General features: G+C 46.8%; 1 protein-coding gene across 1 annotated transcript; it reads right to left on the bottom strand.

Moving 5' to 3' along the window:
• Positions 1–4,672: 4,672 nt before the first annotated feature.
• LOC134346896 (gamma-aminobutyric acid receptor-associated protein) lies at positions 4,673–15,407 on the bottom strand. The gene is made up of 4 exons (XM_063048720.1): positions 15,076–15,407; positions 7,864–7,942; positions 6,706–6,824; positions 4,673–5,169 (listed from the first exon to the last, which is right to left on the bottom strand). Exons 1-4 carry the CDS (start codon positions 15,163–15,165, stop codon positions 5,104–5,106), a joined length of 354 nt encoding a protein of 117 aa, XP_062904790.1. The 5' UTR covers positions 15,166–15,407; the 3' UTR covers positions 4,673–5,103.
• Positions 15,408–15,926: the final 519 nt, after the last annotated feature.

Here is a 15,926-nt window from a genome sequence, read left to right as displayed (position 1 = left end):
CGGGCTTGGAGGCCATTCAATACGGTAGGACTAAGGTGAGATGAGCAAAGGTGAGGTAGTCGAGACCTGAGCCCAAAGAACTACTCTAGTTTTGACTGGTGAAATGCCGGGCTGAACGGGAAAGGCCAGGCACCTGCTGAATCAAGGCGATGGTCTCTGGGTCTGAAAGCGCTAGGACCTGGGTCTGAGAGTGAGGAGTAGCCCAAGGTTTGGAGGACTCGAGCACCTGGCCAGATTGAAATGTCAGTGTGTCTGGGCCGGGCCAGTGTTCAGCTCACTGTTCCGCAGGGTTTACTCGTCTCTGCACTGCACTGAGACTAGTGGATCTACCACAGAATGCTACTGGATTGGCTTTGGTGAACTGTAATTGTTTGCATGACTTGTTTCTTTCTGCACATTGGGTCTTTTTTTGGTGGTTCCATTAGGATTCTTTGCTTTGTAGCTGCCTGTAAGGAGATGCTATATACTATGCATACTTCAATAAATATACCTTGATTGCTGAAGATCTGTCTATATACCTGGCCGAACCAACTAAGGGAATCACGAAGGTGGCACCCCAGTGGCTATATTTCATTAGGAATTTGAGGAGATTTGGTGTATCAAAGGCTCTTGCTTGTCTACAGACAGCATTGTGACTGGTTGCGTCACTGTCTGCGATGAAGGTGCCGATGCAGAGGATTGGAAAAAGCTGCACAAAGTTGTAAACTCAGCCAGCTCCTTCATGGGCACCAGCCTCCCCAAAAGGCAACGTCTCCAGGCAGCAGCAGGCCCCATCATCAAAGCCCCTCACCATCCAGGACATCCCCTCTTCTCATTACTACCATCAAGGAGTACAGGGGCCTGAAGACAGAGACGACATTTCAGGAACAGCCACCATCAGATTTCTGTACGATCCACGATCCCTCCTTTGCACTATTTTGTTGTAAACTGCAGTAATTTGTTAAGCCCGCACTGTATTGCTGCCCCAAAGCAACAAATTTCATGACTTGTTTAGTGTCACTGATGTGACTCCGAGAACTAACCCCTTCTGCTGGGCATCATGTATGACTTTGGCACAGTCTCTCCTCTCCTCTCCGTTACCACAGCTGCAGAGGATCCATGCCTTGCTGTTGGCAAGCCTAACACTCCAGCAAAGCACGGTGTGCTTTCAACAGCCACATTCACTATCTGCTCTACCCACCCACCCCCAAATCCTATCACCACAAAACAATGCTTTTCTCCTTCACAGGTCTGGAGAAGGGTCTCTAAACCAAAACATTACATGTTTCTCCTACTGCAGATACTGCCTAAATGCCTCCAGCATTTTGAATAACGCACGAAATACTGGAGGCACTCAGCAGGTCAGGCAGCATCAATGAAGAGGAATAAACAGTCAATGGTTTGGACCGAATTCTTTCACTGGGACTGGAAAGGAAGGGGGCAGAAGCCAGAATAAGGTGGGGAGAAGCACAACATTGTGGGCCGAAGGGCCTGTGCTGTACTATTCTGTTACGTTCAATGTAAGTACAAGCTCACTGATAGACAAGACAAGCCTCCATAGAGTCTCTTGTTTATGATTTCCAGCACTTTAATTTTTATTTGGAGATACAGCCAGGTATCAGGCCCTTCTGGCCTCATGAGCCCACACCCATCTACATGCATGTGACCAACTGACCTAACAACCCACAGGAAGACAAAAGAGGAAATTATACATCAGTTAGCCTAACCTCAGTGGTTGGGAAAGTGTTGAGTCCATTATTAATGACAAGGTTTTGAGGTACTGTACTTGAAGACTAATGATAAAAAAAAGTCAGCAAGGTTTCCGTAAAGGGAAATCTTGCCTGACAAATCTGTTGGAATTCTTTGAAGTAGTAACAAGCAGGGTGGACAAAGTAGAGGCAGTGGGTGTCATTTACTTGGATTTTCAGAAGGCACTTGATTGCCACACATGAGGTTGCTTAACAAGATAAGATCCCAGGGTGTTACAGAAAAGATACTGGCATGGATAGAAGCATTCAGGCAGGCAGGAGGCAGCCACTGGGAATAGAGAGTGGGAATAGAGGGGGGCATTTTCTGCTTCAGTGCCAGTGACTTGTGGTGTTCCTCAGGGGTCAGTATTGGGACCACTACTTTTCACATTGTTTGTAAATGATTTGGGTACTGGAATTGATGGCTTTGAGGCAATGTTTGCAGATGAAATGAAGATAGGTGGGGGGGGGTGGGTAGTGCAGCAGGACTTAGACAAAGTGGAAGAAAGGGCAAAAGAGTGGCAGGTGGAATAGTGTTCAGAAATGTATGATAATGCATTTTGGTAAAAGGAAGAATACTGCAGACTTCTCTAAATGGGGAGAAAATTCAAACAGAGGTGCAAAGGGACATGGGAGTCCTCATGCAAGACTCCCAGAAGGTGAATTCACAGGTCAAGTTTGTTGTAAAGAAGGTAAATACAATGTTGGCATTTATTTCAAGGGGAACAGAATATAAGAGCAAGGAGAGAATGCTAAGGCTTTATAAGAAATTAGTCAGGCCACACTTGGAGTATTGTCAACAGTCTTAGGCCCCATATCTCAGAAAGGATGTGTTGTCATTGGAGAGAGTCCAGAGGAGGTTCACGAGGATGTTTCCAGGAATGAAGGGGTTAATTAACATGAGGAACGTTTGGCAGCTATGGGCCTGTACTTACTGGAATTTAGAGACATGTACGGGGATCTCATTGAAACCTACCGAATGTTGAAAGGACTAGATAGGGTGGATGTGGAGGGAATGTTTCTTCTGCTGGGCATAGCCTCAAAATTGAGGGACAACCTTTTAGAACAGAAGTATGGAGGGTTTTTTTAAGCCAAAGTGAGGTGAATCTGTGAAATGCTCTGCCACAGACTGTAGTTGAGGCAAGTCCAAAGGGTCAAAGGGTATACTTAAAGCAGAAGCTGACATATTCCTGATTGGTCGGGGCATTAAGGGATATAGTGAGGGGGCAGGTGTATGGGATTGAATGGGATCTGGGAGCAGCCATGATGAAATAGCGAAGACTCGATGGATGGGCTGAATGGCCTAATTCTGCTCCTCTGTCTTCTGCAGAATGGATCATAGGAGAAAGGGAAGGTGGGGATTCAGGGGGCGGCGTGAAGAGGTAAGAGGTCAGATCGGGGAATAGAAGGGGAGGGAAACTTTTTTCCTCTGGAAGGAGAAATCATTATTCACCATCAGGTTGGAAGCTATCCAGACAGAATATTGCTCTTCCATTCTGACCAGAGGGGGCATGGACCAACACGGCAGAACAGGAATTGGAATTAAAATGTTAAGCAAGAAAGAGGTGGATGAAGATGAGGTGTTCAATGAAGTGGCCCCCAAACTTACGAGTCTCAGCAATGCAGGAGCCCAATAACCCCTTTCCTCCTTCTCAGTCCACCCACTCTCACACACTGGCCTCCAACATCCAGTCTCTGGCCTGGACTTGCAGACATCGGTCTCTGACCTCTGGTATCGACTGCAGGACTCACTGACCACAGGACCTTGAACTCTACTTACTCAGACTTCCAAGCCTGGGACTCAACAACCTGGTGAGGAAAATTTGGGGGGGGGGAGGGGTCACCCATCTTCATCCACAAAACCTGCCAAGCGGACACCTGTCCACGGGGAATCAAAGGCTTTTGATCATCGACTCCAACCACTGGCTCCTGCTATTTAGTGCACCTGTCCTCCAACTCCTCCCTCATCCCTGTCCCTAACCCCAAACCTGACCTCTACATCCACCTCATCCCTATCCCCAAACCCTAACCTGTCCTCCAACTCCTCCCTCATCCCTGTCCCCAAACCCGACCTCTACATTCACCTCATCCCTACCCCCGAACCCTAACCTATCCTCTAGCTCCTCCGTCCATAAACCGGACCCCATCCCCGAACCCTAACCTGTCCTCCAACTCCTCCCTGTCCATAAACCCGAAATCTGACCTCTGCCTCATCCCTACCCAACTCTAACCTTTGATAACAAATGCACTTTGAATAGTAGACTCAGCACAACCCATCACAGGTACACCCCCTCACCACTGGCCATATCGACACGAGGTGCCATGTCCAAAGACCCCCATCACCCGAATCATGCCCACTGTCACAGAGGTACAGAAGCCCACAGTCCCACACCAGCAATTTCAGGAATAGCTACTTTCCTTCACCTGTTTGGTCCTTGAACCAACCAGTGCATCCCTAATCACTACCATATAGCAACACTGTGACCACTTTGCACTAAAATGGACTTCATGCTCTTTCATGCAAAAAATTGTGTTTTACCTGTGAACTTTGTCCTATTTGTGTTCTTGTAAAATGTGTTTACTCGTTTCTGAATGTTGCTTAATCTGATGCTATGTGCCAGTGACGCAGCTGCAAACAGGTTTCCATTGCCTTTGTGCACACATCTACTTGTGCATAAACTTAACTTTGGCTTCAGAAGGGTAGAAAACTACAGAAAAGGTGGGGGGGTGCTTTAAGCACAATGTTTGAAATTCGTAGCACAAGTTCAGTGCCAGGAAAGCAGCAGAGGGGAACTGGCTACTCCATTCAAGAGCTCTTAGGACCAGAAGTTCTTGTAGGATTCTCAAGAATGGAAGACAGCATCCTCTGTAAACAGCTCCACAGTCCTTCTTGAACACCGTTCTCCAGACCAGCGAAAGAGGAATGAAGGAATAACACTGGCAAGGTACGTACTGATGTTTATTATTAGCCTCCGAGGTACATGAGGTGTGTCCTTAGGGAGATACAGAGCACAGCTGGCAGAAGACTCATCTGTTCAACTTTGACATTTTAAAAGGAGAATTAACAATCCAGGAAGGACATTCTCCCTCCCCTCCAAACCTAGTCACTCCCCAACACAACGAAAAAGGGAAATAAAAACAAAAACAGCCATAAGCAGGACTGCATAAATCACAACACCAAAGCCTCTAAACTCGACAAATCAAAACAAATGAATTTGAAGGCTCATCATTCACACAGCCTCCCCCCCACCCCACCTGAAACCCAGCCCTATTTCTCCAGGAGGAAACGACAGATGCACAGGTCAGCGATTAGAGGGCACACCAGGAAGTGCAGAGAATGCTTGGCCTCTGAAGTGATGAGCAGCGATGCGTGGGACTACATCCCGTAAACACTTTCGTCACTGTAAGCGATGTACAGAAAGAAGTCTTCTTCATGGTGTTCCTTGAAAGTAAAGACAGGGAGAGAAATATGGGAACTGTCGAGCCACCAGGACTTCTCCTCCACACACAGACACCCCCCCCCCCCATACCTATACTCCTTGCTAAGTCAGCTCTGCAGGCAGGCTAGTTCACCCTCAAAGCACTTGGTATCCTGCAGACACTGCAGCAACAGGTCTTCACAATACAACACCAGTTTGGAAATGGAAGCCGTACAGAGTGCAGATTGTGGCCTGAAGTAGAGAGCACGTCATGTGAGGATAGGTCGACTGATCTTGGGTTTTTCGCTTGGAAGCCAAGGAGGTCAATAGGTGACTTGATAGAAGTGTACAAAATAATACAAGGTATATATAGAGTGGATAACCAGAGACCTTTCCCCAGGGAGGAAATAGCTAATATCAGGGGCATAATTTTAAAGTGATTGGAGGAAAGTATTGCGGGGGGGGGGGGGGGAGAGGAGAGAGAGAAACGCCGGAGGTACTTTTTAAAATATATATAAACAAACAGATTGGTGGGTGCATGGAACAGTGGTGGTAGAGGTAGATACATTAGGGACATTTAAGAAACTCTTACATAGGCACATGGATGATAGAAAATGGAGGGCTTTTTAAAAAATTTGAGATACTGCACCATCCAGCAACCCACCCACTAAACACTAGCTTGACAGGACAATTTATAATGATCAATATCTTTGGACTGTGGGAGGAAACTGAAGCACCCATGGGAAACCCTTGTAATCATAGGGAGAAGGTACAAACTGCTCAGAGGCAGCGGCAGGAATTAAACCGAGATTGTCTATACTCTAAGTGTTATGCCAACTACTGCACTGTGCTGCCCCAAAGAGGCATAGATGGATAGCAAGAGACTTTTCTCCAGGGTGGGAATGGCTAATAAAAAGGAGTATAACTTTAATGTGATTGGAGAACAGTATAGGACAGATGACAGAGCAGTGAGTGTGTGGAACATGCTGCCAGGAGTGGTGGTAGAGGCAGATATATTAGGGCCATTTAAGAAACTCAGAGAGGAAGATGGATGCAAGAAAAATGGAGGGCTCTGTAGAATGGAAGGGTTAGGTTGTGTTCAGAGCAGGTTAAAAGGTCAGCACAACATCATGGGCTGAGGGGCCTGTACTGTGCTGTAATGTAATGTTATATGTTCAGTACCAATCGGGAATCAAGAGCCTAGATTTTACTCAAGGCCCGAACAAGTGCTCAACTTGGAGGCAAAGAGGACACGACAGTGAGATGCGTACAAAGCGTTGGCTGAAGGTAAAGAGGGAACCAAGGCACTCGAAACCACTGTTGTATACAGAATATGGCACAGTGCACCTCTGTGCTACAGCCAGCATCATCTCACTATAGATCTACACCAAACCCTCCCACCCTGGGAATCTGGTTTGCTTTTGAGGGCTTTACACTTTGTGTACACCCCCTCAGCACCTGTCATCTCCACTCAAGGAAGCTCTGGGGGTTCGGAAGTGAGACTGGCCAACAGGGAGTGGAAGCGGCAGATAGCCCATGTTCCTCCTACTGTTACTCACCTGGTAAAGCTGTCCCATGGTTGCACTGGTTGGTGGAATGACATTGTTCACGAAAAAGAACAGGGCATCCTCAGCCCTTAGGTGAATGCGCTTGCGAATCAGGAAGTAGAACTGTCCCACTGCAGAAAGACAAAAGGGTCAGTGTGCAGCATCAAACAACAGCGCCTGGAGAAAATAAACCAGATACAGCCAAACAAGTTAATTTTGGAGCTGCTGCCAATGACCAATTTGCTGAGTCATTGTCTGACAATGACAGGCTGGACTTAATAGTGACGTCCATCAACCTCCTGCTGACACCTGGGTTCAGGGACAGAGGCCAAAGCCTCAGCATTTCAAAGGCAGCACTCGTGGAAAGGTGTTGCAATTAGCTAGAAGGCAGCTGGCAGTCTAAGAGCACAAAGTTTCTACAAATGCCGGAAATCCAAAGCAACACAAAATGCCAGAGGAACATTTAGATCCAAGACCCTTCAACAGAATATCAATTAAGCCCTGCTAAATGTAACCTTGAAACAAAAGAATACATACTAATTTTACCAGCTGTACAACTTGACCAACAACCTTAAGCAAGAAAGGACACATCCTTTGGCTCAATTATACTGGCATGCTCCACATGCATACTTCAAATCTCCATTCATTAGCCCTGGAATTCAAGCTTTGAACAGCTGAAAACAATGTCTCACCGTAACCAAGGATAGGCAGGGCTAATCTCAAACAGCAAAAGCACAATACATTACAAGCAGAATACTTCAGAACAAAGATGAGGAGGGATTTCTTTAGCCACAGGGTGGTGAATCTGTGGAATTCGTTGCCACAGACAGCTGGGGAGGCCAAGTCATTGGCTATATTTAAAGCAGAGACTGACAGATTTTTGATTGGTAAGGGTACCAAAGGTCATGGGGAGAAGGCAGGAGAATGGGGGTGAGGGGGATAATAAATCAGGCATGATGGAATGGGCTGAATGGCCTAATTCTGCTCCAGCGCCTGCTGAATACACATGGGACCACAAGACCATGGACACAGATGACAAATACAGACAGCTGAACTTAGTACAATGAATACTATACTCCGGCAGCAAAGGAATGGCATAGAAGGAAACCGCTCGGCCCATATTTCCCACATGGGCTCCTTACTGAAGGGACAGGCGCAGTGACCACTTACCTGTCAAGTCAGATGGCACGAGGTACTTCTTCTTGTCCAGGTCCCCTATCCTGGCCTTTGGGGCCTTTTCTACGATCACCTGTGCGGCAGAACAGAAATTATGTGGAACCATTTTAAACTATTCCTTCAGGTATCAAACTGAGAAACTGGATAAACAGCAAATCACAAGCAGGTTAAAGAATTAGAAAACAGAAGTCAGGTTAATGGGGAGAAGGCAGAATGGGGTTGAGGCGGAAAATAAAACAGTCTCAATGGGCCGAATGCCTATCTAGTCCATTATATTTGTGCCATTGCAAAACAGAGCAACTGAGGTTAACCTTAAATCCAGCTCTCAAACTGTAAGGCCATGCACTGCAAGTTCACAACATCCTGCCATAGACCTGTTGTCCATGAGCACTCTTCACCATCACCTTCAATCCCTATCCCATTCCAGGTGGGTTGTAGGCTACCAATAGAGGGCCGCTCAGTGCATTGGGATTCAAAGTTGAACCCTGACAAATACCTGGCAGCAGAGCATTTGTCCTGCTTCCTACTGCTGTTGGATACAGACTGTAGATCACCCTACTGCTCACTCGGAACAATTGAGCATTCACTCACTCTTTGTTCTGGTCTATCAGTGCCACCTGCAAACCTCAGAACATCAAACACATCCCCTCAACGTCGCTGAAATGCCCACACATCTCTACAAGACAGCTCAGAACCACAAAATTCCCAGGCCAGTGTTAACAAACTTCTCACAAATTTCTGATTTAAGCCAGTAGTCAGTGATCATAGGTCAGCTGTGATAGGACACCAGGATCAAGGAACTTGCTATGGTGTTCTCAAGGCGTAACAAGCAACAACAAAAAACATTCAACAATTATATAAAATAAATAATTAAATAAAAATAAAGTTAGAGGTTAAATTACAGATGTGGAATAAAATGTGCATACATAAATATCAGAAAGTATTATGAAAATGATTAGAAGCGTTTACTGTGCATTGCAGTGAAGCAGGTTATGGATAGAGGGTGTGGAGGCTAAATGGAAGAGTTGATCTTCTGCCTGTGGGTAAAAGAAGTTTGGAGATGGTGTTTTTAAGTTTTTGTTTTCATAACCCTCCAGTGCATTCACATCAAGTTCCTGAGCAGGAATGGGGAGCATTGAGGATGGGGTGATTCAGAGAGAGAAGATCATCTCTGATTCAGGCCTCCCAAATAGGCATGGGAGAGCGTGGAGCTCAACAGAATCAAGGAAAGCAGCTCAAAGAAGCAGTAACCATTTGCTCAAACCAACGCTTGAAGACAAAAAATTAAAAGTTCAAAGTAAATTTTATTATCGAAGTACATACATGTTACCATATACACCCCAGAGATTCATTTTCCTGCGGGCATACTCAGCAAATCTATAGAATAGTAGCTATAACCGGATCACTGAAAGATCAACTCAAGTGCAGAAGACAAACTGCAAATATAAATAAATAACGAGAACATGAGATATTAGTAAAGAGTTCCTGGAAGTGTGATCATTGGTGGTGGGCAAGTGAGTGTAGTTATTCCTTTTCTCCCCCCTCCCCAGGAGCCCAATGGTTGAGGGGTTGTAACTGTTCCTGAACCTGGTGGTGAGCATCTCTGATAATGAATGCCACTTCTCTACGACAGTGTTTCTGGTAGATGTGCTCAGTGGTTGGGAAGGCTTTACCAATGATGTACTGGGCCAAATTCACCACCTTTCTGGGATATTCCGTTCAAAAGTAACCTGCAGGAGTCCACTTGATCACTTAAAGCTAACAAAATCTACAAGCAATTTCTTCTCTTCATACCAGTCAGCTTTAGTTCCAAAACCTTAAATATTTTCCTGCCCATCCACACTTCAAACCACTTTTTAATAATGCAGTTTACACTGTAAATAGATCTGATATTTTTGTATTAGGGTATACAGTGAATTCCGGTTTATTTGGGACAACTCTTAAACAAAATCAAAACAGCCTGGATTCTCTTCGTTAATTGGGACACTATACTGCTTGAGTGGGACAGAGACTTGCCGAATAGTCTAACTAACACATGCACTTGTGACTGTTAGACACTGTAGCATGCTTAGAGTGATTAGTTCTTAATTAGCTTCAGTTGCTTGTGTTTTAAAAAATTGAGTTTTGTCACGATAGTTGGTAAGAAATAAGCAGCAAGACAATCAAGAACTGTTTTGCTCACTGCAGTTTCGAGCACTCAGGCTTGGAAATGCCAGAAATGGCCGGGGTTTGAAAGTAAAACTATTTCACTACTTCAACATTAGGAACTATGAAGGTATCGACAATCATCTTGAATGTTACAATGAAAATGAAGATTTGGAGGATGCAATCATCTAGGCATTGTATGAAGGCAGTCTATTATCTACACTAAATGTCTGCATTAATTTTGTTCATTTATTGTCAATTAAAAGAACACAGGCAAATTAATTGTTCTGGCAATAACTATTAGGAACTAATGCAGTTTTATAGTATTGTCATACAACGCTCTGATTTGATCTGTATTTCATAGTAACATACATAGTCATTCAGTTAAATGGCAGCTTGACTTTTTTATACTTTTTGACTATTTTAATGAAACTTCAGCTAATTTGGTCCCAATTAACCAGAATCCACTGACCATGTAAATGTATATGTTGAATAAAGCTGATCTTTAATTTGAAACTTTAACAGGAGACTCATTGCGTGTTGGCCCCCGCACGCAATGGTTCTCTAGATTGAACACCAGATCCTGCAGCTCCCATGCGACATTCAGACCACAGCTGACCTTCAAGTTAGTGATCAGAACTGACATGCACTACAGATCAGGCTTAACCGTATTCGGATAGAAAGGCATGAAATATCTTCACGGTCAATAGCGATTTCTGAGTGAAGTAAGTCTCTGCTTTTAGGGATTAGTTAATGATCAGACCAACTGAAGGTTGTAAAAGATTGCAGGAGCTGCTTCTGTGTATTATCTAACCAACCACTCGCAGGCAACACAAGACCATGCCCCATCTCAGAATCGGTCTGTCACTGACATAACTCCTGAGATTGTAGTTTTGCAGCAGCAAGTACAGTGCAATATATTTAAAAATTACAATAATCAACTTAGATAATTTGTGCAAGAGTGCAAAAAAATGAGGTAGCATTCATGGATTGTTCCAAAAAAAAAACAGACGGCGGGCAGAGAGAAAGGTCTTCTTCTTCGGGCTCCTGTACCTCCTCCCTGCTTTGCAATGAGAAGAGGGCATGTCCTGGGTGGACCCTTAACGATGGATGCCACCTGCTTGAGACATCACCTTTCGAAGATATCCTTGATTGGGGGGGGGTTGCCCAAAATTGAACTGGCTGAGTTTGCAACCCTCTGCAGCTTTTTCCAATCCTGTGCAATGGCCCCCCTACACTAAGCAATGCAACCAGTCAGAATGTTCTCTGTATTACATCCGTATAAGTTTGATAGTCTTTGGTAACATACAAAATCCCCTCAAACTCCTAATGTGCGGTTTATGCAAACTATTAGGAACCAATGTTTCTACAACACTGACTTTGCAAACCAATCCAAATTTTGCTAAAAAGGGATGAGGAAACTTAAAGAGTCAGAATCCGATGGCCCTATTAACTTCCCTTTTTAGCTGCAAAGTGAATCAGAAAACACTAAAATTAACCATGTCAAGGGAACTGTAATAATTTAGGTTAGAGCAGTGGTAACTAAAGCCAACAGGCAAGCAGCTGAAACCGCTGTGATGGCAGATGAGATCGAAGTTCCCTATAGCACTTACACAAGTCTCCATTTCTGCAAGTTGGGTCTGCTGTCCACCAGAATTAAAGATGAACTTTATTCGTTACAGGTACATGGGAAGACACAGGGCAGCACAATAGTGTACGGTTAGTACAACTTTACTGTGACAGCTATCAAATCGGGATTCAATTCCCACCACTGTTTATAAGAAGTTTGTACTGCGTGGGTTTCCTCCGGGTTCTCTGGTTTCTTCCTACATTCCAAAAGACGTATGGATTAGGGTTAGTGAGTTGTGGGTGTCTATACTGGTGGTGGAAGCACGGCCATCTCTGAAGCAGGCAATGTAATTCATCATGTTTTGATGTACGTGTGACAAATACAGCTCATCGTGAATGTATCTTATCTCTTTGCCTGAACAAAAACAACAGTCCGATGATGTACAGAGAGGGGCTGGCGTTCAACAATGCGTCAGCTGAGGTGTTTCCCAACAGTGGAGTTTGAAACCAGAATGGCAGTCTACAAGCTTAACTGAATCACAGAGCCAGGTTTAGACTAGGGTTATATATGCTCACTGACTCACACTACCCAATGTATATCCCTCTATATTTATACATATTGATAACCAGTGTTAGCTTGCAGCAAGAGCTCAGAAACTGAAGAAAAAGCTCACTAAATCAACAATACAGTTTAAACTGCACTCTCAATATGACATGAAGAATCCTGTGACCACCCCATGATTTCCAGATTTAACACAAACAGCTTCTTTAATACTTCATTAGCCAGAGGGAGAGAAGCAAATACACAGATCGATGGGACAAGGGAACCGGAGATAACCTTGGCCTCCAAGAAAAAACTTTAAAGATTAGCTTTATTTGTCAAATCTACACAGAAACATCAAGACACAGTAAAATGCATTAGTGCTCATGACCAACGCATTCCAAGGATGTGCTGGGGACAGCCCACAGGTGCCAACACGGCATGGCCACAGCCCACCAACTCTAACAGTACGTCTTTGGACCGTAGGAGGAAACCAGAGCACCCAGGGGAAACACACATGGTGATGGGGAGAATGTACAAACTCCTGAGAGGCAGAGGCAGAGGTTGAACCCAGATCAGTGTGGCTGTGAAATGTTATGCTGCCCCACCACCTGAAGAAAGCACAATCACCGACTATCCCACTGGGTATCGGTTGGAGTAGGCCCCCATACAGGGAAGGATTCACGTCACAGTAGCGCAATTAGCACAATGCAATTACAGCTCAGGGTGATGGAATTCAATTCCCGCCACTGTCTACAAGCAGTTTGCACTTTCTCCTCGTGGGTTTCCTCCCCCATTCCAAAGGCGTACGGGTTAGGAGATTAACTGGTCATTGTAAATTGTCCTGTGCTAGGCCAGTGTTAGATAGCTGGTTGGGCTGGGAAAGCCTGACCCACGCTGTGTCTGTGAATAAATAACGATAACGTAACAAGCTGTGGTATTGATACAAGACCCTGCTCAGCATCTTGCTCATTCCCTCCCGGGAAATGTCACAGTAACATCCAGCTGCCGGAGCACATCAACGGGGGTCTGCAGACGAGAAACAAGGGCTGCCTGCATCCTGGTGCACAGTTCACAAGGATCATGATGTTACCTTCCGGAGGATGACAGACAATAAGGACTGCAATCTGTTGCAAGGACACGGGACAGAGTTTGACGCATCCCAAGTAGATTACTTCTATACAGAAGCTCCCAGTGCAAAAGACCATTCACTATCTGTCCCACAGTATCATAGAAGGCTAGTCCACTCATTAACCCACCCCGCCAGCCCCAGGTTTCAGATGCTACGCTGCTACTTTGTTAGTGACACAGCTCCACCCTGCCCCCTTACACAAAGCAATACAGCCACACACACAGAGCCTAGCCTATAGGACACTGTGGGTAAGTTATGTTGGCACTGCAATGTATAGCAACACTTGCAGGCTGCCCCCAGCTCATCCTTAGATCGGTTATTAACGCAACATAGTTGGTGTAACACGTGATTCTAATTGTCAGCATGACAACACCACAGCCAACATAATCTGCACCAAACGGGCACACCCACAACCACTACCAAAATCACCGGCACACTCAGAGACAACTTGGCAGCAATTAATCCACAAACGCACTCAAGCTAGAAACCCACAAAGGCTGGGCGCTCACAGGCAGCACCAGACGTCAGAAATGAACCAAGGGGCTGCACTGACACTTCTGTCCTTCAAGAAACAGTAGCTGTATCCTCACCAGCCCCCAAGGGCAACAAGACACCAATGGGTTTAAGTCTCAGTGACGTCTAGGCCAATGCCGACAAAACTAGTGATGCTCGATAGTGGATCACTTTACAAATAAGTGTCAGACCACAAGAAAATGCAGATTTTATAAACACAAGAGATTCTGCAAATGCTTGTAACCCAGAGTGACACACACACACAAATTGCTGGTGGTACTCAGCAGGTCAGGCAGTATCTATAAAGGGGAATAAACAAGACGGGAAAAGCACGCAGAGTAAGAACATGCTGGCAGGTGATAGAAGGGAAGCGGATGAAGAAAAAAAGCTGCAGGTTATAGGTGGAAGTAAAGGGCCGGGAGGACTCTGTACACTTGGGAAAAAAAGGGGCAGACGAAAAAGAAAATTCTGGCCAAACAGCGGCTGAGTTTAACTGGTTCAGGGTCACACCTTATTTATGGTTAAAAAAGAGAGTCAGTTACACACTGAATTGTTTCTTGCCCCTCTAGCTAACACCCACAGTTGGCTAAATACCAGTCTGCTCATACTAAATAAACACTTGCAGCAGAATATATCATACAGCAAAGAAATACATCAAAGGTAGTTCAGAGTCAGAATACAGGGAAAGAGGCCATTCTGCCCAAATCGCCGGTGCTGAACTTGCATCCCCCCCCACCCCCCCCCCCGGCCAACATGGGAGTCGAGGGTGAATGGGACATTAAGGAACAGGACAGGACACCAGGGGGTGGGGAGAGACAGTGACCAGGACACCAGGGGGTGGGGAGGGAGGGACGGACAGTGACCAGGACACCAGGGGGTGAGGAGGGAGGGAGAGACAGTGACCAGGACACCAGGGGGTGGGGGCAGTGACCAGGACACCAGGGGGTGGGGAGAGACAGTGACCAGGACACCAGGGGGTGAGGAGGGAGGGAGAGACAGTGACTAGGACACCAGGGGGTGAGGAGGGAGGGAGAGACAGTGACCAGGACACCAGGGGGTGGGGAGAGACAGTGACCAGGACACCAGGGGGTGAGGAGGGAGGGAGAGACAATGACCAGGACACCAGGGGGTGAGGAGGGAGGGAGAGACAATGACCAGGACACCAGGGGGTGGGGAGAGACAGTGACCAGGACACCAGGGGGTGGGGGCAGTGACCAGGACACCAGGGGGTGGGGAGGGAGGGACAGTGACCAGGACACCAGGGGGTGGGGAGAGACAGTGACCAGGACACAGGTGGATGACTGACCGGTACGCGGTCCGGGTATTTCTTGCGGATCTTCTCGCCCTCCGAGCGCCGCTTCTCGAACAGATGCTCCTCCTTGTACTGGAACTTCATCCCGCTGCTCTAGGCCTCAGGCCTCGGGCTTCTCGCCGCACAATCGATGTTCGGGCCTCCGCCTAGCCGAGCGCCACCCCCCGCACCCGATCCCAGCTCCCTCCGCAGCCTCGGGGCGTCTCTCTCACTCTCTCCTCGCCGGTGGACCCCGCTTGCAAGGTCAGTGTCAGCTCGTCTCCCTCACACCGAGGCCCGGGTCTCCGCTCCCGAAGCGCGCTCCCGTCGCTCGTCCCCGATCCGCGTACTGATACAATCCCCGCCCCTGTCACGCCTCACAACCAGGCGAAAACAAAATAGTTCCCCGGAACTTTCTCTCGGCCAAAGCCTCCACCGTCCCTCGGAAAACCCTTCCCGGACGACCTCTTTCACCAAGGGTGACCCCTGTCTTCTTCCTGCCTCACGTCTGACCTCGGTTCCCAGAAGGGACTGTTCTCTCACAGCGGAGTAACACGCCGGAGTAGGAAGGTGCTAAGGCTGAGCTGCGGTTGGTGTCATAATAGGCAGTCACGAGACGCCGGCCGACGCCCCCCGGCTTCCAGTTACGTCGTCCTAGCCCCGCCTACTCCGCGGGCGCGGGTCACGTGCCTCGCCGCACCGCCTGTCAATCATCCCGTCCGCACTCGCCCTGCAGTGTCGGGCGGCGCTGTTAATTTGTGTTTCCGAGGTGCGCTGAATGCTTTTTAAACACAGTATCAACCTTTGCAACAGCTGTCTTTTCCAGAAGCCCCCGTATACAATCAAGACCATCTCCGCAGTGAAGT

This window comes from Mobula hypostoma, chromosome 5 (genome assembly GCF_963921235.1).
Source record: "Mobula hypostoma chromosome 5, sMobHyp1.1, whole genome shotgun sequence".
Lineage (NCBI taxonomy): Eukaryota > Metazoa > Chordata > Chondrichthyes > Myliobatiformes > Myliobatidae > Mobula > Mobula hypostoma.
The sequence above is the reverse complement of the archived record's forward strand: the minus strand, read 5'-3'. Positions and strand labels throughout refer to the sequence as shown.